Source organism: Zootoca vivipara, chromosome 1 (assembly GCF_963506605.1).
Source record: "Zootoca vivipara chromosome 1, rZooViv1.1, whole genome shotgun sequence".
NCBI lineage: Eukaryota > Metazoa > Chordata > Lepidosauria > Squamata > Lacertidae > Zootoca > Zootoca vivipara.
Window position 1 is genome coordinate 18,836,162 of NC_083276.1, and position 24,057 is coordinate 18,860,218.

General features: G+C 38.4%; 1 protein-coding gene across 2 annotated transcripts in view; it reads right to left on the reverse strand.

Moving 5' to 3' along the window:
* PAPOLA (poly(A) polymerase alpha) overlaps positions 1-24,057 on the reverse strand; it is a 45,410-nt gene that overhangs the window by 8,863 nt on the left and 12,490 nt on the right. For both annotated transcript variants that reach the window (XM_035106498.2, XM_035106490.2), the window contains exons 2-17: positions 23,485-23,658; positions 21,376-21,442; positions 20,804-20,885; positions 19,120-19,229; positions 18,774-18,827; positions 17,335-17,446; positions 16,238-16,327; positions 16,002-16,140; positions 14,460-14,532; positions 12,724-12,844; positions 11,616-11,700; positions 6,908-6,961; positions 5,361-5,480; positions 4,108-4,217; positions 2,104-2,225; positions 490-632 (exon numbers count right to left, since the gene is read on the reverse strand). In XM_035106498.2, the coding sequence (XP_034962389.1) occupies positions 490-632; positions 2,104-2,225; positions 4,108-4,217; positions 5,361-5,480; positions 6,908-6,961; positions 11,616-11,700; positions 12,724-12,844; positions 14,460-14,532; positions 16,002-16,140; positions 16,238-16,327; positions 17,335-17,446; positions 18,774-18,827; positions 19,120-19,229; positions 20,804-20,885; positions 21,376-21,442; positions 23,485-23,658 (1,656 nt within the window). The remainder of the gene's footprint in view (positions 1-489; positions 633-2,103; positions 2,226-4,107; positions 4,218-5,360; positions 5,481-6,907; positions 6,962-11,615; positions 11,701-12,723; positions 12,845-14,459; positions 14,533-16,001; positions 16,141-16,237; positions 16,328-17,334; positions 17,447-18,773; positions 18,828-19,119; positions 19,230-20,803; positions 20,886-21,375; positions 21,443-23,484; positions 23,659-24,057) is intronic.

The following is a 24,057-nucleotide window of genomic DNA, read 5'->3' on the forward strand; positions in this document are numbered from 1 at the left end:
AAAACATAACATAGGGAAATAATGCTTGCTTTTGTCTGAATAAAATACTACTCTAGCACCAGGAAGTTCTTGTAAAAGCACTATGGTTGTGATGGCTGAAACAGCAGCATGGGAAGAAGGAGCAATGATGCTTAATTAATACACCTTGAAAGTAGGGATGGATGTTCTGCATAGGTGCAGAACCCCTATGTGGAAATGTACCGAGACAAAGAAGAATAACAAACCCAGCAAGCATTTCTTTCCTTTTACTTTGAGATAAATACTGTATATTCCTGTGTGTAAGACTACTTTTTAACCCAGGAAAATCTTCTCAAAAGTCGGGGGTTGTCTTATAGGCCGGGTCGTATTTCTTATATGGCAAATATATCCCAAAACTCTATATTTTAACTGGAAACGTTGGGGGTCGTCTTATACGCCCAGTCGTCTTATACACCGGAATATACAGTGTGTGGTTTAGAGAATGTTGTCATCAGATAGCCGAATTCTTACCCCTGAGAGCTTCCAGAACTGTTCAATGGACTTGTCTTCATAGCACTAGTAGGAGAAGGCACAGATGTGCTGTTATCACTATCCATAGATAAGTCGAGGCTGCTGTCGTTCAGTGCTGTCAACTTGACCCCTTCTGTCGAATGCTGAAATCGGTGAGACCATAAATCACAAATGTTATTCAGCAGTAGTAAGAAACTCTACTGTGATTTGGCAGAAAGACAGTGACATCCTATGTGGCCACCTGTCAGCAGGACAGACTTACGATGGTGCAACAGGAATCCCCACCCCGCACTGCCAAAATCAGCCCTGGAAGTGGGAGATCCTCCAGGGCAGATTTGGGAAGGGGATGGGTGAAAGAGAAAGAGAAGTCCGCTCATGCCATGCCAGTTATCTTTAATTCACTCTCTCCTATTTATCAACACAAAAGCTTTGTACATGTGCAAATCTCTCCCCTCACAGAGAAGAGTAATGCCTGATGTGGGCTGTATTGTGCTTGAGTCATAGAATCATAGAGTTGGAAGAGACCACAAGGGCCATCCAGTCCAACCCCCTGCCAAGCAGGAAACACCATCAAAGCATTCCTGACAGATGGGTGTCAAGCCTCTGCTTAAAGACCTCCAAAGAAGGAGACTCCACCACACTCCTTGGCAGCAAATTCCACTGCCGAACAGCTCTTACTGTCAGGAAGTTCTTCCTAATGTTTAGGTGGAATTTTCTTTCTTGTAGTTGAATCCGTTGCTCCGTGTCCGCTTCTCTGGAGCAGCAGAAACAACCTTTCTCCCTCCTCTATATGACATCCTTTTATATATTTGAACATGGTTATCATATCACCCCTTAACCTTCTCTTCTCCAGGCTAAACATGTCTAACTGACACCACATCAGAGAATTCTCCATTATTTCCTAAAACTGACCTTTTTGGAGGGGTAAAAAAGCAAGCTAGCAACTTTGTACAAACTGGATCAGATGCTGCTTTCTTATCACTATGAGGAGGAGTAGAAAAGACCAAGTGTCTTATTACAAACTTGAGTTTGCTTCATATGCAACATTTGAATAGGGACGTAGATGCTTCCATACACCCAACTTTGCAGTAGGTCAGTGATTCCCTCCTCTTTGCCTTTTCTTATGCAATGCCCATCTCTGGACTTTATGTGAAAGGGTATTCCAGATGAGCTGGTACTTTAATACTTGGGGTAACTTCATTTTCTCACAAGTTCAACAGACCTGCTACAGCAAGTCTGAGAATTGCTGCATAAGGCTGAAATCACTGTTGACAGATATCAAAGCAGTATCTCTGCGAATGCCTCTGAGGATTTTTTTTAAAACATTGTTCCTTTTAATCCTTGCCCACTGTTTAAAAAATGAGCAAGTTTCACTAACTTGAAATGCTCCAGGAATTCTGAGCAGTTACCACCCAAACTACAAGTCAAAGATAATCCCAGAATCATGTCAGAGAAGACAAGAAGAGTAGGTTGCCTACAGAGAATTTGGGCATTCTTTAGTTATGACTACAAATATTTTATGACAAGTTAGTATCATCAGAAATCTAGGATACTAGAATATGCTTGTATTAAGAGCATACACACATATATTTGCCAGTTCATTTGAAGTGTTACCTTTTTCTTTTTCTGAAGCACATGACTAGGTAGCAATTGATGAAGTTGCTTCCTTTTAACATGCATTGCAGCAATTTTCATATCCATCTCAAACATCTTGCTGTTTATTGCTTGCCTATAAACTATAGAACGAGAAGACCGTTAAGATGTTTTACATGTGGAGAAAGCCCATTACTTGCCTGCCCTGAAAGAAATTTGCATTCCTGAAAATTCTGCTTTTGGAATGAAAAACAGTACTTTCTTCAATCCTGAGAAAAAGGAATATGCAGAGTGTCGCATCATCATGCCAAATGCCTTTCTCCTAACTTTTCAAAAGGCATTATGTGATTATTACTATTTTTGCCTCAAAGTTTCTCCCAAGGTGGCAAAGGGAATGAGTTGTTACATCTTGTATAGCACCTCCTCTTGGCTGCAGGCAGGGTCACACTGCTCAGACGCTAAGGGACGGGGTTATCCACCTTCCCAGACTGAACTCTCATGGCTAGCAAGTTAACAGGGTTTCGCAGCATCTCATAGTTCAAAAAGCTGCACCTACCCAATCACAACTGGGGGAACAGAGATAACAACCAAGGTGGTGTAAGTAATTCTGCAGAAAAGTTGAATGAAGCCTCTCTTCCTTCTCGCCTTCTTTAAACTTCAACACTGCTACCAGCAATGTTGTTGTTCCTGTAAATCTTTTTTCCTCTCTTGACACCACCAAGTCACAGGACACATTGCAGCTCCCCCTGCTCGTTCTAAGCCCCCTCTCTGGTTCCCCGAAAACCTGGCCTTGAGTATCAACTGAAATTCTCTGCAACAGCATTTCACTAGGGCTTTATGCAAAACAAAATCATCATATGGACACCGTTAAAGAAACACTTTTTTCCTGCAAAATTATGGGCCTGATACAACAATTTATGGCTTAGCAAGGCACTCCCAAAGAGCTGCTCTTAGCCACTTTGCTACTCCCTGCCAGACCTTTTTACTGCCACACTAAGCCAAGGTTTGGCTTGGCATGTTGTCTGAATTTGGTCTTGTGGTTACGATCTCTCCTCATTAACCACAAGCTATAGCCAAGAACAAACCATGGCTTAGTTGGGCAGCTATAAAGACTGTGGGGGAGCTGCAAATTCCTCTTTGGGAATTCATATGTTTGCAGTGTGAACTGGCATTGGAAGTGGGAGTTGGCATTAACAGCAAGATGAGAGACAGGTGTTCCACTATGAAAACATGACCCCTCCAATGCAATACGAAAGTTGGAAAGAAGTAAGTGCAGTGTTAGTGAACCTTAACAAAGGGATGCTAGCGTAAGCTGTACTGCCTTAGTATGATAAACAATGCTTCAGAAGTGGAATCTTTCTCAAGAGAATCCTGAATTTTAGAGCTCTTTCTATCCAGGCTGCCTCTTTATTGTCTTTTTTTTTTTTTGCTTCACAATTCTCCATTTCTTTCTTTTAAAGAAAAGCTTCTTCGCAAGTTAACACTTTTTTGCAGTGTCGAAAAGTGGAGAGCATTCTGCCTTTTCAGCCCTCACTAACTGCCACTATCATGATCACAGAAAACCAACGAGTTTTAATATTGCTAAGTGACTATTCTGCATGTTATGATTCAGATGGGATACAGACAACTGGTCCACTGTGGAAGCTGCAGCACAGGGCGAGACCAACTTTGCTACAATGGTTACTACTGGCCCTGGTCATAGGATCAGACTACAGTGGTACCTCTACTTACAAATTTAATGCGTTCCGAACGCACATTCGTAAGTCAAAAAAATTCATACGTCGAAGCAACCCTATCTAAACAGCATCCAAGATGGCGGACAGAGCTCCATTCGTAAGTCGAGTCATTCATAAGTAGAGGTACCACTGTATTTATACCAACAAATGTTGAAATAATTGTTACGAAGGAAAATATTTTACTAGCAGTTGTCAATAACTGCAAGGACATCTGTGATCCAAGGCAAATCACAATTAACTTAGCTGTCATATTTTTAGAGATAGAATGATTTCCATGAGTCAACCTTACCAGTGTCAGTAAAAGACTGAATGTCATATGTAAGATCAACACTCAGATTTTCAGAGTTCTCAGTTTTCTTAAACACTAACCCAATCACCCACATTGTACGAAACTCTTCCCTGCAAAAAAATGAAATAAAAACCACAATCACAAATGAAAACAGCAGAAAATTCTAAATATACACCTTTCAGTAACCAACCATTTCCAAATAGTATTAATTAATTACTGCTACTCTTCAGTGGCAAACCACAGAAAAAATCATATTGGATGCTATAAAACAGTCACAAAAAACCTGAATAACTTGAGAAATGTCTTCGGAATATTTCACTTTAAGTCATAATAGATCTACTGATTTACAAAAGAGAATCTGCTAAATGTCACTTTCAATACGTAATTTGCAACAAGCAACGCCTCTCTAAAAATAGATACACAGCAGCATTTGACTGTTTTGACGACAATCAAGTTTTCAGGTGGGACTGTCTGGTGCCTGATCTATAACAGTACAGGTGAAAATCGGAAAATTAGAATATCGTCAAAAAGTGCATTTATTTCAGTAATGCAACTTAAAAGGTGAAACCAATATACGAGATAGATGCATGACATGCAAAGCAAGATATGCCAAGCCTTTATTTGTTGTCATTGTAATTATTTGTTGTTAGTTGGGTCAATTATAAATGGAATGTAATTAATAAAATGTAATAGCGATGTTTATTTTTGTATTTTTGTAACTATTTGTTTTATTACTGTGGAATTTCCAAAAGAAAGCATTTGTAAAAATTATAAGAAAAATAAAAAGTAATAAGTTGCATTACTGAAATAAATGCACTTTTCGACGATATTATGATTTTCACCTGTAAGGCAGAACCAGAGGTGTCCTTCTGACAAGGCCTAGAAAGTTTAGTTTACCATTATGTGCAAATGTGGTCAGTGTCTTCAAGCTAGTTCTTGTGCAACAGTTCATGTAAACAGCACAACTGTTACATATTTTTTTCTACTAGTACATTTCTGGATCTAAACTAGCACTTATAACACAGTAGATGTACATATTGTTTAATGTGCACAGCATCAATCTTTCTAATGGTTTCCATTTCCTGTATTTATTGACAAAGAACATGAGAGTTGCTCTTCCGAATGACGTTTTAATATTAGAAAGAAGTGTAAATCTTGGTAAAGCATTTGGCAATACTAACAGGTAAACCTGATTCCCACCCCTTCACTTTCAGTAAGAAGTTTCTGCCCACAGTCTTATTAAGGAGCCTTACTTGTCAGGATTTTCCTTGGGTGCTGGGAATGACTGAGGATTTACATGAGCCAGTGTAATGAATTCATTCTTCTCCAAGCTTCCAACCAAAATACGGATTTTTGACTCTACCAAGCCAACCCTGGATAAAAGTAAACTTGTTAATACTGAATACTGCAAGTAAAGATATTCGTTTTCTAGTTGAGAAAAGGAAGCTCCAATTCAACTAGTACTGGAAACACACAAAATCTGGAAGGTAAGTACACATGTAATGAAATAATTTTTACTATGTGTACTATGTGTTAGTATCCAGAGATGCCATGAACAGAGTTCCGTTACAACTCAAGGAGGTTGGGGAAACCCTTCAAACAGTGTGGGAGGTGGCAAAAAAGGATGTAGGGGGAATGGGCAAAAAATGCTTATTTCTCCTTCTATCAAAAGGATCAAAAGTCCTTCTGTAAACTGTAAACTGTATACTCCTAAATAAAACTTTCCACCTACAATTTGTTTCTGGATTTTGACCCCTGCCCCACTGCCGGCCATCCCATTAATATTAAACATTTTGGCATGCAGAAATGAGAACTCTCAAAATAGCCCCAAAAGTGCTCATTACTGAATGAACTGCTTATATTAGAAAGAGATTTTTTTTTTGGGGGGGGGGGTGCTGCAACATAAGACTCTTCCCCATAATCCTAATACTACAATACTATACACAGGTATCTAGGAGTTAACTCAAGGTTATAGGGATTGAGATCTCTGCGTCCCTTAATATTAAGGAAGCCTATGCAGTAGCAGCAGGTTCAACAATGGCTTAGCAAAGTCTGTAAACTATAACACAGCTTTTGCATTTCTAGTGAGCTACAAATCAAACCCTAAGGACCACAATCATTTTAAAATATTTGCTCTACTTAAAAGTTTTACAGTATACTACTTTTTTTTGGAGTAAAATAGCATTAAAAAAAGAGAGTTAAAATATCGTGGCCTTCATGGCACTTTCCCTCATTCCTTGGTTTGCAAGGCTTTCAAGTCACAGATTAGACCAGGCATCCCCAAACTGCAGCCCTCCAGATGTTTTGGCCTACAACTCCCATGATCCCTAGCTAACAGGACCAGTGGTCGGGGAAGATGGGAATTGTAGTCCAAAACATCTGGAGGGCCGAAGTTTGGGGAAGCCTGGATTAGACTGAGAAAACACTTAATTGCTAGCCTGAACTGTGAGTAACTCAGAAAAAGTGCTTCATCAAGCTGAGCCTACCATCTCCTTCCCGTTCCATTATATTTTAAGGCAGGAGTTCCTGATAGCTCTAATTGGCAGGTGCACCCAACTGCTCCTTCAGAGTTACTTGTGCAGCCTGAAACATCTTCACATCCTTAGAATATGCACTAATTATTATTATTATTTAAATTTATATACCGCCCTAAGACCCTCAGGTCTCAGGGCAGTTCACAGGATAAAATCACAATATAAAAACACAAAACATATAATCAAAACAAAAACAAGAACAATGATCCAAATGAAATGTTAACTTTAAAAGGGGAAGGAGGCAAAGGGAGTGGTCATGTACTCACCACTCTAGTCGCTGTTTTTCTGTTGGTGCACTTGCTAGGAGTACAATATAATGCCTTTGAAGATAAAAAAAAACCAACATACTATATGATCTTGATTCTGAAAGTTCAGATTATAACTGGTATATTTTCAACACCTCATGAATTCCCAATAAACTAAATCTCATTCTAAGATTAACAATGCCTTCATAGCTTCAGTCAATGGGAAGTAAATATTAATTATGTCTAAGCTACAATTAAAATTCAGTTGACCTTTATTAAGTTGTTAACATTTATCTGAAAGAGTTGTATTTGTCAAAAATGGGTTAACTAATAACATTAGTAGAATCAGCAGAAATACACTCACCAGCCATGCAACTGTAACTGAGGGCAAACAGGGATAAATCTTAACGGGGGGTGGGACTTTATTGGGAAGGGTAACATAAATGTATTTTTAATCAAAGGAAGCGGGCAGGTGTTATTTTTACAGTGCACTGTTAAGAAATGCTCTTCTAAATATTAGACATCCCCATGATCCATACCAAGAACTGTGACAAGACTGGTAAAGAATCAATCCGGAATACCAAATGTGTTTTGCTGTGTATGCAGGGGTGGTATCCTTCAATTGTGTGCCAACAATGCTATGCTTTTTCTATTGAAATAAAATACTGCATTTGTGGGCACATGATTTCTACATGGTCTATGAGAACACCTGTGGCAAGATGCAGTAGTGCAATGCAGAAAGCAGAACTTAGCAAACTGTCCGCATGTACTGCTGAGACTTTAATATACCTGTAGACAGAAGAGCCGCAGCTCAGTATTTATTTTTCTATCCAATTCATATACCACCTTTCCTCCCTTGCAAAACTGCCAGATCAAGGGAGATTTTCAGGGGAGAATGAGGTGGAAGAATTCAACATCACCAACTGCCCCAGCATATACTGCCCCCACATCAGAATTACAAAGCAAACAGCAGTTCGATCTAGATCTGCTGTTGCACCCACTTTTGTGAGTTCGATCCAGCAGAGGCTCTTGCTCCACAAACTGGATGCTCCCATGGGCAGAAGGTGGCAGTTTTTGCCTTTTTCCACGAGGCCCTCAGCTGTTACAACAACACTTGGGGTGCTGCAACACTTGGGAGCAGATTTTTGTGGACATAGAGGGCTATCAGAATAAAGGGGGAACTGGCCTCTATTGAGCAAACATGATTTACTTGATATGTGAGAATATTGTCTCTCTTCCTTCTGCTGGAGCACCCATTTTTGTAGAGTCCTGCTCCATGCCAATCCTGAACACACCCCAGGACTGGGAATATTGATTTGCAAATGTGGGCCTGTTGGGCATGTTAAAAAGAATAAGGCTTGTGTTTTTCAGAAAGGTTCTTTGTAAGATAGCAGAATCTTATCAGAACCTGTAACTCCATTCTTAGAAACTGGTGCAAAAACATGCACATTAACAACTGATTGTTGTAAGTAGCAATTTAAGCAAGTCCCAGTTTACAGCTCTTAGGGTTAGTTTTAAAATAAAAATGGAAAATAGGGGGAAATTGCCAAAGGTCTGCAATCTTTTCATATACTCAAATTATAAAGAAGAGGCTTGAGCATCTTGGTGCCAATATGTACAGGTTATTTTCTGAGTGAGCGGATATCATCAAGTCGCTCTTCTTCCCGCAGTGGCAGTCTAGTTTTTTGGGTTTTTTTTTACAGGAAGAATATATAACAACTCATAATATACCAGCAGAATATAATAAATATAAATATAATTTTTAAAAATGCTAGAAGCAGGGTTTTTTTTTTGCAAAATAATTTGCAATGCTACCTGAAGGGCAAAGGACACTTTCTGAAAATCATTTTACAATATGAATACTGGTGGAATTAATATTATGGTGATTCTTAAGAGTGTGTTTTTTGTTCCGAGATGCCATGACTGCAACTTTACATACCAGTCTCCTAAATATGCCAATCAAACTATTACATTTGGAGTTAAGCTTTAGCTGGTTTCTGTAAGCGCACAGATGAGAAACTGGCATTCGGAGAACAAACATGGTTTACTTAGCTCCATGTGTAGCTACCAAACACCTTGATAAAAAAAAAATCTGATCTAGATAAATTATGGCTCTAGTAGGCACAACAGTTTATTGAAGAGGACTGTTAGATTGCAAGTCAGCATAATTTGTAAAAGTGCAGACAACTCTGACAAGCAATACAGTTGGATTTCTTATTAGTTGGCATGTAGGTTTTTAAGCTGGAGTCCAACAGTGTAGTCAGGGCTGGGGCTTCAAATTTTTATAACTAGCCCTCAAAGAGCTGTTTGACAGAGGAACAGACTCCCATGAGAGGTGGTGAACTCTCCTTCCTTGGAGGTTTTAAAGCAAAGGTTGGATGGTCACCTGCCATGTATGACCTAGTTGAGATTCCTGCATTGCTGGGGGTTGGACTTAATGACCCTCAGGGTCCCCTTCCAACTTTACAGTCCAAGATTTATCAAACCATTATCCAAGACTGTGAACATTATCCCTCTGAACTGATATTAGACAGGCTACCCTCCATGCTGAACTTGAGAGAGCATGACTTAAGACTTTCTTGTTCCAGCAGAGAAATTCCTATTCTGAATTTTTTGGTGAATCAATTGAGGAAAAGCAGGCTAGTTCGTGTTCATCCTTTACTGCTAGGGGAGCTGTTGTCCAGAACACCACTGGTATAAACAAGCTCTTATACATAAAGGAACCCTCTGGATTCTGACCATTTGAATAGTGTCAAGAGCCTGGGACACGGATATATCATATCATATATCATATGTCATTACAAACATTTTCCTTGATGGAAATTGTTAGCTGGTCTGCTTCGGCCCTCCAGATGTTTTGGACTACAATCCCCATCTTCCCCAACCACTGGTCCTGTTAGGTAGCGATCATGGGAGTTGTAGGCCAAAACATCTGGAGGGCTGCAGTTTGGGGATGCCTGCTCCAGATGTTCTTAAGACCGCAATTCCCATTAGTTCCAGCCTCCATTGCTAATTATCAGGGATGATGGGAGCTATAGGCTAGCAATCTCTGGAATGCCACAGGCTTCCCTTTCCTGATTGAATGCCTAGTCATCAAGATTTTGCATTTGACTCATTAGCCTTCTTTTTACAGCCACTAATCATATTGATCTGGCAACAAGATCTCTGTTTTTAACCCCCAAACATGCTGAGAGGCTACTTTATTTCATTTTCTCACAATATGGTTTTTTTACCAAAGGAAATTAATATTAAATCATGTGTGTATGCTAATGAAACGGCTGGAAGACAAAAAGGTGATTTAGCACTGGCAGGAGGATCCTAAAACATCTTCTCAAATTAATCATGGGTTTTAACATAACTTCTTTCACATATACCCATATCGTAATGAAATCTCTGCTTATATTGCTATGTAAGTGACAACACATACAGGAACCAGACAGGGAGAAGACTGAACATTATGTTTCGGGCAAGTATTGATGACCTAGTTATCCAACTTTTCAATTTCAAAAACTGGCTAATACTAAATGTATACCAAATCCAGTTTTCTTCCTTGATGGTCAGAAAACCTACTGCAATTACTTATTTTTTATTTTAAAAAAAAATCTATGTAGCACCTGAATTAAGAAACCTAGGGCAATTGAGACACTGATATCATTTATAACTGATGGATAAGAAAGGTTTACTTCATGATAAATTAGTCCTAGCATTCCTTCCACTTTGTCAAAATGAGGTGTTAAGCGGAACATCTTCAATATTCCTTGAAATACCAGGTGTGCACGGTCATTTTCCATTTTGACACAAAGTGGATTAGCCTTCCAAAATTCTGAAGAAGTGTGCATGCACACGAAAGCTCATACCAAAATAAAAACTTAGTTGGTCTTTAAGGTGCTACTGAAGGAATTTTTTTTTATTTTCCTTCCAAAATTGTTTAAGATTCTAGCATTTGTAATGCAGAGTTAGAGGAATCAAAACACAGACGCATTATCATGATCACCAGTCTTTTTTTAATGGGTGAAAAGCTGCATTGTCATTTTGTTTAGATTAATACATAACCACCCAATACAGAAAATGTTTAAATTTCAGCTTGGAGTGGGCATCTGACCAGTTTTAACCAAGGGCAAATAAAATAAACTATGTTACAACTTTCACCCAAATACAAGAAACAGTCAAGAAACTTTCTTATTAGGAAACCTTTAAATACAGTGGTACCTCTACTTACGAATTTCGTTCCGAACACACATTTGTAAGTCGAAAAAATTCGTAATTCAAATCCCATAGGAATGCATAGGGAGAAAATATTCGTAAGTCAAAGCAACCCTATCTAAAAATTTGTAAGTAGAAAAAAATCCTATCTAAACCGCATCCAAGATGGCAGACGGAGCTCCGTTCGTAAGTAGAAACATTCGTAAGTAGAGTTATTCGCAAGTAGAGGTGCCACTGTACCTGGCAAGTCTCAAGAAATCCTCCAGAAGAGAGTGCTTGCATTGCTTGCTTTTAGCGGGTAACTTTTAAAATGTGTTTTACTAGTAAATGATTAGAAGCCACAAATATCTTACATTCAACTGAAATGCATACATGTCCCATCATATTTGGGTAAAATTTTGATCAATGTCATGCAAAACAGGGTCATCACATCTGTTCACTATAACTATTGCTAGTCATGTTAGCCAGTTTAGTGTGAAAGTGTTAAAATACTCATAAAACATCTTTCATGCCATAAAATACATACTTGTATTTTTGAAAGAAGTTTGGAGCTTCAAAAAGTTTGGACCACTCTGCCTTACTCAGCAAAATTTCATCTGTGATAGCAAGACCTGAATTATAAAAACACATTTCAGCCTTTTCATATATTATTTTCTTCATCGGAACAACAGTTTACTGAACACAAGGAGTTAAGAGCATATAAATGAAAATATAGCTACCCAAATGAAAGCCAAATGAGTCAGACCATTAGCCTACCCAGGTCAGCTATGTCACCTTCGACTGCCTAGTGGCCCTCAAAGCTTTCTAGCCCTACCTGGAAATGATAGATCCTGACCTTGGAACCTTTTACATGCAAAGAAAGTGCTCTATCCCTGAGCTATCAGCCTGCCCCATAAGGAGATAATTTTGAAAGTTTGTTCATAATTTAAGTTAGATGGTGTACAACTCTGTACTAAGAAATAACCAACTACAGTTTATCTAAAGTTTCCGACCAAAGCTTCTTTCTGCCTTATCTTTCCAAATGGAAAAAAAAAACTTTAAATAGGAAGTGGTGGGAATTGAACCCGTGACATTATGAATGCTATCACTGAACTATTTACTTATTTATTCAAATTATTACCAGCCCCTTCCATCCAAAGGAGCCAAAAAAACCCAAACCCAAACTAATTTATATAGGCTATGTACAAATGGTTATTAAACGACAATTGTCCATATCATGTTCAATTGTGGCTAAAATAATTACGATAGAACACCATCTTTTCAGGTACTAAAACTGTCTTAAGCGTCCTTTCTGACCAGCATTTTACAGGTGGAACAAGTTTCTAAGAACCCATTTTTTTCTGTATATCCAAACTACCATATATTTCTTCCCAGCTGCTGTAAGCAAAGAGTACTGGGCTACTGGAATACCCAGAAAAGCTGAAGCTGGACAAGAAGCCACACTTAAGAATTGCTGCTTTCCAATTAGTTTGGAAATGCCATTTCTAAAAGCCTTTACAATTAGAAAAAGTGTCAGATTCATATGATGCTACTAGATAAGTATTAGCACAATGCCTGGATCCAAACTATCAACACACACAATCTAAGGAGGGTTATTTTCAATCTTTCGGGAATAGATGTTCAGATTTCCTTACCTTGCTTAAATTCTTCAACCATGACCATACGTGTAGAAACGGACACATTGTAGGTAGAGTTCTGCTGGGGGTATGCTGGTGTAATTATAGGCATAAGATGGTACCTATCACTGGGGTTTACCTACATATAACAACAGCCAATCAGTTTTCTTCAATCACATTTAAGTTAAAAAATGTGGATCTGTCCATTGAAAAAAAAAATCCCTATGTTATATACCACTAGTGACAATGTCAGTGAGGTAATTAATACTGGCAGCACTACTTCAAACTCGGGAAAAGTGACATATTTTTAAGAGCAGATTAAACTTAATTATCCGTTTTCCAATTGCACCTGTACTGAATGCTAGCCTGCCTATAATTATGAAACTGGAGTGATACCCGACTGATACATGAAGAACTTTATTGCCAGGCACACTACTGTCTGCAACCCTTTTGAAATATGTAGTGCATTTCCCCCCTGTAGTATATTAATTGTCATTAAGAGGCCAATTCAAAAAAGTAAAACATAAAAAACTAAGCACCCAACAGGATCAAATGTGTTTAACATATCCTTTATTTAGAACAGTATGTTTGATGAAGGAAACGTGCAGATGCATGTCAATACTTTAAGTTGTAATTATTTTAAGTTGAAACCCTACCATTTCCTTACATGGTTTTCTTTAGCTACTGGAGTACAAAGGACTTGTATTACATACTGCTCATATGCCCAAAGGATAACAAGGCAAAAAACAATCATAACATCTGATGTGGGCTTTTATTAAAGTAAACTTTTTATTGAAAACGAATTGTACAGTCTTCATATACACCAATTTTTGCTTGTGTTGGTCAACCAACAGGCTCCGATTCCACGCACTGTGTAGTCACAATTCTGATATCCAACTGGGTTTCAACAAGCCCATAACTTGATTGTGATAGCCACATTCAATAGGGAGAAAAATACCCTATTTTATAATACATGACGTGTAATTCTTGCAGGAGCCCAGGGACAAGTAATCCTATAGTACTGCTGAAATTAAGGAGATGTGGCCCTAATCAGTGCCTGATAGAAGATTACTGGGAGTCCCGTGAAAGTAACTTGAGTTTTCTAAAGGAAAAATGGGGAAAACTCATGGAGAAAAGTTACTTCCTATTCTTGGTTTAGTATAAACACCTGCCTACAGAATAGACACCTATGGCATAAGTGTACAGTACTGGCCCAACTTTCTATGGTTATCACAGAAATAAATGTTGCAAAGAAATAATATAGGGAATAAATGGATGCAATCCCCAATTTAAGTATACAGTCGAACCTCCGTTTATGTAACCCTCTGGTTACATAAACTTCAGGATGCATGCGTGGCAAACCCGGAAATATTTTACTGGGTTTCACCGCGCACGCATGCGCAGAAGCAGTCCTCATGTTGCGGAAACCTCGAGACCTGACCGGACCTCCGGAACGAATCCCACCCAAAACCGGAAGTATCACTGCATTCCCATTTTTAAGACTGTGCATCTGAGGAATTTTACAGCAAAAAAGAGAAATTCACAGGCCAAAAGCCAGGGTGGGGTGGGAGGAGGCGGCTTCAAGTAAAAACTTGGGACAAAATTAAGTGACAGCCTACATTTTACAGAGAAAGTATAGAAGTGCTGTAATACTAACCAGTATTTGTAATTTGTAACAAAGGTAGATTCCCTAGGGCTTAAGCAATTTCTTTTAAGCAGTTTGATCTTATAGGGGGAAAAAATAATACACTAACCCTTGGGTCCCATACAGGCAAATTAAGATTGCATTCTTCTGGCTGTTTCAATAGCACTGGATTTGGCCATTCCCTGTTTAGAGAGATTGTAGCACTGAGTAAGAAAAGCACTTATTTATAACAAGCAAGCAAGCATGTTTGAATGTGAGCCTTCATTTTCTACACCAGGCGCAGCGTCAGACGAAGCTTCTTTCAAAGAAGAAAACTGCCTACACAGCTTTCTTAAGGAATGAATTTTGTTTTATTCCCTTCAATCCAAACATCTTTCATAGCACTTAACTGACAAATGCTTAAGGTTTGGTTTTTAGCCATTCATCTTCAAATGGATACACCTTTAGAGTGCACTTGTTATGCTAGAAATATTTATGGGGAACATTATTTTAACATTTGGAATCCATCTCATTCCTCATGTCCAGGATGGGTAAGAACAGACAGCAGCAAGATACCAATAGTATGGACACTCCACATAATTTGGCAAATGCATGTAGAATGTCTTCCTATGAATTGTGTCTTTGCTTAAGAGATCCTCTGCCACTTAGACACTGGTGTCATGTGCAAACTGACCCCTAGGACTGATAGGAAGTATTAATTTTTTTAAAAAAGGTATCTTCAATGCGTCAGCTATTCTGCCCATAAAAAGTTATTCCTTCTAAGAAGCTAACCTTATTGCAAGTTTGAACTGCCACTCTAGATTATACTCCGCACACACTATGCTACCCATTTGTCTTATGCCTTAGAAGAATTTGGAACAGGTTAAACAATGGATTATTTATGGAATCCTTGTGTACCAATAGTGCATTGGTGCAATGTACATTTTAAATTTAGTAATCTAAGACACAACTCCCCCAAACATGTCAGTTTTTCCTAGAGAAACCATGCAGCAGCACATGAGCCAAGGTGCTACTATCAATTCAATTCAGCAAATTAACATTAGAAAAATCAAATCTTCAAAGGTTCCAAGGAGGTTTCAGATGATGGGCAGCTAGCATGTGTTGTGCAATGAACTCTGCACTTTTAAATTGAAATCTCATCTCTATATGAGAGCACATGCAGAAATTTGTTAATTCTTGTATATGAAAATACTTCCAGTTATGCAAAATATTTTTGTGCTTTGGAAGATAGGCAGTTCACTTATCCCAGATATTCCCCTAAACATGTAGCACAATCACATCATACATGAACTGGCAAATGCTGTTCACCTTAAAGGGTTCCCATTTTAATACACCAACCCGTTCAGACTAGGTATGAATGCCGTCTGCGGCCCTTTGCTCAATTAGCCCTAAAATGGATAGAGCCACACAAAAAGGCCAGAGCTCCACAAGAGCTCATGTGTTTAAGTGCCTCACATAATGTAAGTAGATGTTTTGCACCGAGGACTATAAAAGAAAACTTGACAGTGTCTTGCAATTTCTTGGAAGGGTGATTAATATTCCTATGAGTACACTTGTTAACCTGACACCATCTGAAGGAATGTCATAGAAACAACACTAAAATTCAGGGTCTATAATAAATTTTATTTTAGTGTAATCTAAAAAGACATACCATTTAGAAAATACCAAGAAAAATTTATGTACAAGAGTTGATGCTATTGCATTTGGATAAAGCTGGCAAGTTCTTGCTACTAGCATAGCCCAGGAAACTCCACCAAGGAAACCTAGTATATTGGAATAGATGTTGTGCCCTGTTGTTGTAGAGATAAAAACAAGACAACTTTAGTCACTTTCATTCAACTGGAAATAAGCATTTTTTAAAAATCCATTTTGTAAAACCCCACTTACGTTTAGCCCATAGTTTGATAGCTCTCAGTGTTAATCTGAAATTGTCAATATTTGGTACTAGATGGAGAATTTCATCGGTTACTCTGCAACCTAGAAAACAGAAACCATGTTTTCATCATGAATATTAAAGAAAAGACATTAGACAAAACTGGAGAGTTTTGGGGTTACTTTGCTATTTTTAGAAGGGGGGGTCTTTTTTAGCCTAATTATTTTTTAGCCTAAACAATACAAAACTATGCACAATAAGGGTTCTTTCTCCAACAAGCACAACACAAACTAAGATCACTATACCCTGAAAGATGGTAATTCAGCATATACAATTGTCACACTAAGGCATGGTTACAGCCAATTTTGCATCAAGCATAGTGGAGACACTTCCACCATTCCATATCAATGAGAATTTGTGCCTTTGTTAAGCCCTTGCTTGACTCCCATTGCAAATTATTGCACTACTTTATGTTATCTCAAATTGTTTGCGGGACTGGGATACACAGGGTTATATCTAACCGTTTTTGCTTAGCTGATAGTAAGGCTTCCATCAGTGGAACCAGGAGGGACACAGATATAAGAAGAGGGAGTTGCAGGGGATCCCCAAGATTGCTTTCCTCTCAATTTATCTGACAGCTAAGTGACAACTCTTAAATACAACCCAAACAGATTAAATGAACTGTCTGATTTAAGAACAAATTCAGATACTTTGTAACTGAACAAAATTAAGAGCTGAAATTGCATAGATTGATATGTATGTTTGCCTCAAGCCATATTAAGGAATGGGAAAACACACACTTTTACATCAATCTACCTTTATTCTGTCTATGGTTAACATTGAACAGACTAATTATCTTTGCAAAGGAAGGTCAGCAGAATTCAGATTCTTGCCGTGTGCAACAATGTCATTAAAACTACCTCTAAACAGTGTTTTGACAGCCACTTATACAATTATTACACTTTTAATCAATGTATACTGAATGACTATTATGCAATACTGAAATATGCAGTATCTTCTGTTGCCACAGAATATATTTGTATGAAGTTTCAAAAAAGCTATCTTCTCAATTATAAAAAAGAATACCAAATGAAATTATAATATAACTTACCATTAAGACTTCGTATGCATCTAATGTCTAAATTTTTAAGAAGACTATCATCTCGAAGGTCTAGGTCTTCAGGAATAGTCTGAAGTGCTAATCGGGCAAACAATATATCAATCTAAAATAAGCAAGAACAAAGAAGGGAAGTATGTTCTCATTCCATTGTTATGCTAGTCATTAAATCTATGAACTGTTTTTTGTTTTTTTAAAAAAGTCCACAAAATGTACTTTGTAGAGACAGTGCTACTTAAGTTTCTCAGTTTCTATAGCCAGTGATTTCAGGATGACCTGCTTCTCTGGACACTGGATGCAAGTTTAAACTGCTGCATCATCGCTGCTTTATAATTAATTATGAGCAAACACCTCCGCAGAACGGATTGCGGTCGCAAACCGAGGTACCACTGTACATTTCACCTGCCAAGCTGCCAGCTCCTTCAAACCCCACCCCTTGCCTACCCATTATTCCCACCATTGCCCAATCCTCATGCCTTCACTGCTTACCCCAAACTTCCCCTCCTCTAGCAGCTCACCCAAATCCTAAGATCCTGCTGCTGTCATTACTCATAGAGAAAAAAAGGGGAAAGAAGAGGAAAGCCTTTTGCTCCTTCACCATGCTCTGCTACCAACAGTCATGCATTTTGAAATGCACGCTTCCTACTGGTGGCTATGGACTAAGCAGAGAAAGACTGTCACCCTCTATCGCGGTAACAGTAACAGGGAGTGTGTGAATGCCGGCCTGCTCACTTGCTCTACTTAACCACCTGCCTGTTGGCTCACTTGGCCAAGCTGCCCACTTGAACCCTGGAGTTCCCTTGAGCTGTTGTACATGCATGAGACTAATGGTGGGGGGCAGCAGCAGCAGTAGTAACAACACCACAAAAGGCAGCCACTAACTGCAGCATGACCTTTTTCTTACAAAGGTATTACATAGCATGTAAGACATATTGTTGACAAATTGGGGGAGCATTTTAGTACGCAGCAACGGGAAGAATGCATTTAGTCAGTAACATTCTCTCACTTCACACTTGACAATAGACCCCATGCAAACATTTTGGGACTGCAATGAACTGTGAATGAGCTGCTACAGGCAGCAGCATCTTTCTGTGTGTGCTGGGGACTGTATATGTGGATGGGTCTGGACACTTTTTATTCCAAGTGAGGTCAATTTTTATGCACCCTACTGCTTCAAGCTGCACAATGTTAATATCTGAAACAGAATCTGAAATGGATGCTACAATTTTCATAACTAAAGTAGCATTTTTTGAGCTGTCACTAAGTTACCGTTGCAAGGTGTATGACCCTTAAAAGGAAACAACTGTTCATACAAATAACTTCCATGTGAGGATGGCCTGTACACTCAGTGTAGGCTATGTGACTAGATGTTTCATTTCTTGCAAAGAATATACAACAGATGGTGGTGCAAAAGCTGTCTTAATTACTCTTACCTCTATTCCATCAAAACAGAGTTTGATAACAGGAACAAATGCTTCTTCAACAGCCTGAAAAATAAATATTTTACAATGACTAGTACTCATACCTGATCTTCAACAGGAACTATTTAAGGGCGTGGCTAGGATAGCTTTTTGATTCCATTCAACTCTAATTCTACATCAGCAAGCAATTCTGTCAGAAATTGGATTCCAATATAGAAACATATATTACAATAACCTTCCAACATCAATGAAACATTATGCTTATTTAAAGCATTATGCTTATCTATAATTCTTAATGTACAATTATTGTAACATTTTGGGGACTTATGTCTTTCTTTAGATAGAGTAATTCACACACCCGTAGGTCTTTTACTTCTTCCTGTAGTTTCAGTTTTTCATAAAACGAGGTGAAAAAATCACTCCTGTCAACATGCCTCGGTGCAACACACAATGCATCAATATCAGCACCTAAAAGAAGTGTGAATAAACAGAGTTAGTTACCACATAAAGCCTACCAGAAAGAGGCAACAGTGCAATGGTACCGTTTTGAACAGAAATTATTGCAGCACAGGCTTCTTTCAAATACTGCACTTAAAAATTGTAATATCTTATTCAAATACAGTCATACCTTGGTTGAGGAATGCCTCGCGACTCGAACGTTTTGGCTCCCGAATGCTGCAAACCTGCGAGTGAGTGTTCTGGTTTGCGAACGTTCTTTGGAACCCAACGTCTGATGCAGCTTCTGGTTGAGTGCAGGAAGCTCCTGCAGCCAATCAGAAGCCGCACCTTGGTTTTCGAACGGTTTCAGAAGTTGAATGGACTTCCAGAATGGATTCCGTTCGTCAACCAAGGTACGACTGTACATTCTTTCACTCAGTATGTACAGCAACTTCCACTTCAAGAAATCTACCATTTGAAATCAACCACCACAAGTATGATCCTCAACTTACAAAGATATAATTCAGGCATCCCCAAACTTCGGCCCTCCAGATGTTTTGGACTACAATTCCCATCTTCCCCGACCACTGGTCCTGTTAGCTAGGGATCATGGGAGTTGTAGTCCCAAAACATCTGGAGGGCTGCAGTTTGGGGACACCTGATATAATTGATAATGGAAATATAAGTTAAAACGAGGCTCAATTTATGTTAGTTAACTTATTGTTTTGCACTGGAACTACTTTTGGAAAGCAGGTTTTTTTTAATATAAGCAAATATAGTTCACATTTTTCAATAGTTTATTTGAAACTAAAATGAAGCTTCAATGCTAGGCTTCTTATCTATACCAGAGGTAGCACAGCGCGAGAGTTAAAAACTCGTATCTCCTCACTCTTAATCTATTACCTGCCTGCAGCAGACACTGGTTGAGGTTGTTTTTTTTAATGGAGTGGCAATTAGGCCGTATTGCATGAAACATTAATGCAAATAAATTCATTAGTGTACCAGACAACTAAAGATGACATAAAGTATACAATGGCCACCAAGAAAAGGCAGCCCCAACTCTACTCCTGACAAGCAATAACATATAATGAAGGACAGGACCACTCTCTGTAGTTCTGATTGACCTGAACTACACAAGGCATAAATATACGGTACTTTTAATCTCATTGCCTTGAATGTATAGATAAGAAGCCTAGCATTGAAGCTTCATTCAGCATTCTACTGAACTGTGGTGGTGCAAAAATCATAATTTATTTCAATGTAATCACATTAAAATAATTAATTTTAATGGAATCACATTAAATGGCGTAGTCAGAACTACCTATGATGCCGTTGTGCTTTGGAGCTATGGCTAATCACAGAAACCAGTTATTGCTATGACTGCTATGGTGCAGCCCTTAGCGATCATCCTTTCCTTATCACATGTTTATGTGAGGGCAAGTCTCCTGTCCAAGCAAGTCATCAATTTCACATGCAGCAGAATCGTAAAAGGTTTTATAGGCTCTTTAGTGAATTATTATACTTCTATTGGCTACCAACTAGGCACTAAGCAAACATATTTTATAAATGTATAAAATATTAGGTACATATCAGGGACACATTACCTTTTGTATGTACACCTAATCTGTATGATCCGAATGTAAAAATTTTCCCTCCAACGTTTTCTATTACAGACTGTGGAAGATTCTAAAAGGGAGCAAACACAGGATTTGAATTTTTATAAGCAATGCAGAATCAGTGAAATAGCAGCACACTTCAAACCCTAGACGCTGGCTTCATGCTTACTGATAGGAGCTTATTTCAGTTGTGGCACACTGATAAGAGGTAAGGGCAAAAAGGTAGCTAGTTATCATTGCTAAGCCACTATGAGAATTTGCTGTCACACCATTTGCAATAGCATCCTGCTAGTTTTATCAACAGAAACAGTCAGTTGCTTAAGCTTGATGCAGCAGACATTCATTAAACTGCATATGCTACAAATCTAATTAAACATCGTATCTGGCTGCTTAACAGCTAAGTATCAATGTATGCAAGACTGAGTTAAAGGATCACAAATAAAATAATCTTTTTCCCACTGATGTCAATTGCTAAATGTTAAATGCAGTGGCTTTAACATTCTGCTGCAGCTAAAGATACAAGTCTTAATGCACATCTACATGAATAAAGAAATTCATACCTTAATTTCACTGATTTCCCGTATCCATTCCTTTACTAGGTTATTTAGTTTCCCCAAAATTAGAATTCTGTTGATGGAACACATTAATAAATTACACAGAATGAAGAAATTGGGTTAAGGCACTTAAACCCCCTATCACAGAAAAGGAAACTAAAAGTGTAGCAGAGGAGCTGGAGAATGTTTCAAGTAATTTGTCAAAGCTAGTCCAGAAATTATTGATTTTATTTATATCCCACCATTTATCAAAGGAATAGGGTGAGGCATACATGATCACATACATTCCTCACACCAGCTGCCCAACAAGGATGGCAACTAACCAGAAAAAAATGGCATAACCTGCTCTTGTGCCTTTCACAGCAGCTTGAGCTGCAGAAACCCACCAGTGAAGCTTTCCAAGAAATGGAGATAACCACCAGCAGCTAACAGATGCAGAACAAACTGAGTTAAAGACACAATAACAGGGGCCTTTTGACATTGTACTTGCAAAGCAGATTAGCTGAGATGAGTGGCCCAGGGTCAACAAAAGTGTGTCATAGTTGAGCTAGTATTTGAACCAGGTCTTTAAAAACTTTATCAATTAAACCACTATTTCAAATTATAATTTAATAGATATTTGGAGGGACGTATTTTCATCCGTGGAATTTTTGGCACCTACTTTTATAGCCGGGTTCCATGCACAAATCCAAGAAACTAAAGGCACTGCCTACACAAGCTTAGTGGCTACAGTAAGCTACAATACTGGCCAAATAGTATTTGGAAGACAAGGGTTCCAAATTACTAAGGCTTCCTTTTCTCCCCCATCATATGCTGGCAGAGTAGGCAGGCGGGGGGACAGGGACGGGGAAGGGGACGGGACATACCTGATATGGTCTGTTCACAAAATAGTGCCTTCCTCCAAACATTAACTTAAGCAGCAAAATTCAGAACCTTATACAGCTCAAAGTCTTGCAGTATTTTATCTTTACTGTAAAGATAAAACACCTATCTGGAATTTTGATAAATCCTCAGCATTCCCCCAATTTTGTAACTGCTACTGAGTGAGAAGAGCATACAAGAACCCCCAAACCAAAATTACGGGATACAGTTGAAATTTCATTTACAAAATTATACACAACTGCATCATTTTTAATGCTCTATTCTTTCCCATTCCCAAGCCAATATATGTCTATTATTTCTTTTACTAGTAAACTCAGGTGGTGAACACTGTTAGAATTGTAACCAAACACCGAGAAACAAGAGGGAAATGAAAGCATGCTTGGGTAATTGAGACTTTCTGAAGTACAATCTATATGGGAAAAAATGTCAGGGTCACCCTTTTTCAACAATCCAATGAGGACTAAACATGCTAAGTCATCACAGAATGTAGAGTGTCTGAGGGAAAATAAACATGGAACAGTAAATGGGAGGGGGAGAGGGGGGGCATGTGGAGAAGAAAGGTGGAATGTCCCTGGCATAGGGGCAATGATTGACTGGAACTCAGAACAGGAGCACTGCTTTCAGGAGGGACGATATGCTGCATCATTCTGTTGCAGTCCCACTTGTTGAAAATATTACGTACTACTATTTCTATGATACCCTTTCACACAAATATTTGTGAGTACAAATCCCCCCCCCCAATTTTGTTAGTGGCTTAGGAATTTCCACAGGAAGGAAAGGGAGGTTCCAAGCAGTAAGTAAAACTAAAACATTTCAGGAGTGGTTTACAAAAATGAATGCAATTCCCACACTGCATACAGCTTGGAATAGATTCTTGTGTTATTGACACATTGCTGACACAGACGGTAATCATGTCATTCACCTGTGCTATGCAATTCCTGGATGTTACCAGCATGACATGGGAGTTGGCTGTGCAGAAACAACAACTATGCTGCAACAATAACCCAAGAACCAATCAATGAACACTAGACATTCCAGAAACTTGGATACATGCACAAATTAAAAGACACACTTTAATGGAATATCGAGCTATTGTTCAGAATTGTATAGCATTTCTATTAATGGGACCAGAAATAATTTGAAAATCTATTTTCAATGTTTTATGATTCCATAACCCAGTATGGATTGTCATCTCTCCACAGTATATTATATATCAATAAATGTCTTATTTACCTGCGTTGCAGTTCCTCCTCCTCTTCGAAGACACCAAAGGGTTTTAGGGTTTCAATTAATTTCTGAGTAAGAACACAGTCAATCTCCTTGGGGGCAGCTAAACTGATAGGTGAGGTAATGCCATAATGCTTCTGTGGTTGCTGTGTCTGTTGTGATCCCTGGGTTGTAACTGGACTAATAAAGGTAAGTAAGACAAAATTAAGAAAGATGCCACATCAACAAATCCATTTATTGCAGTAAAAGAAAAAATACAAAAAATGAAAGCGTTTACTTGGGCACATGTTTGGCTGTTTCTATACTATAAAAACGGTTACTTAAATTGGTTTAACAACCTCTTAACAATAGTCAACAACTCTGCTTTGTTCATAATCAGAGTAGTTAAAATATGGTAAATAAGCAAACCTTCCAGATTAGTGAACATAGTACAAGAGTGTGGTCCTTTATATTGAGATCTTTGACCACTATATGGAATTAAACTGACCTACTTTGTACAGTAACTGCAAACTCAGTCATACATTACCATCACATGTTGTATGCATTTCACTCATGCAATTTCAACCATATGTAATTGAA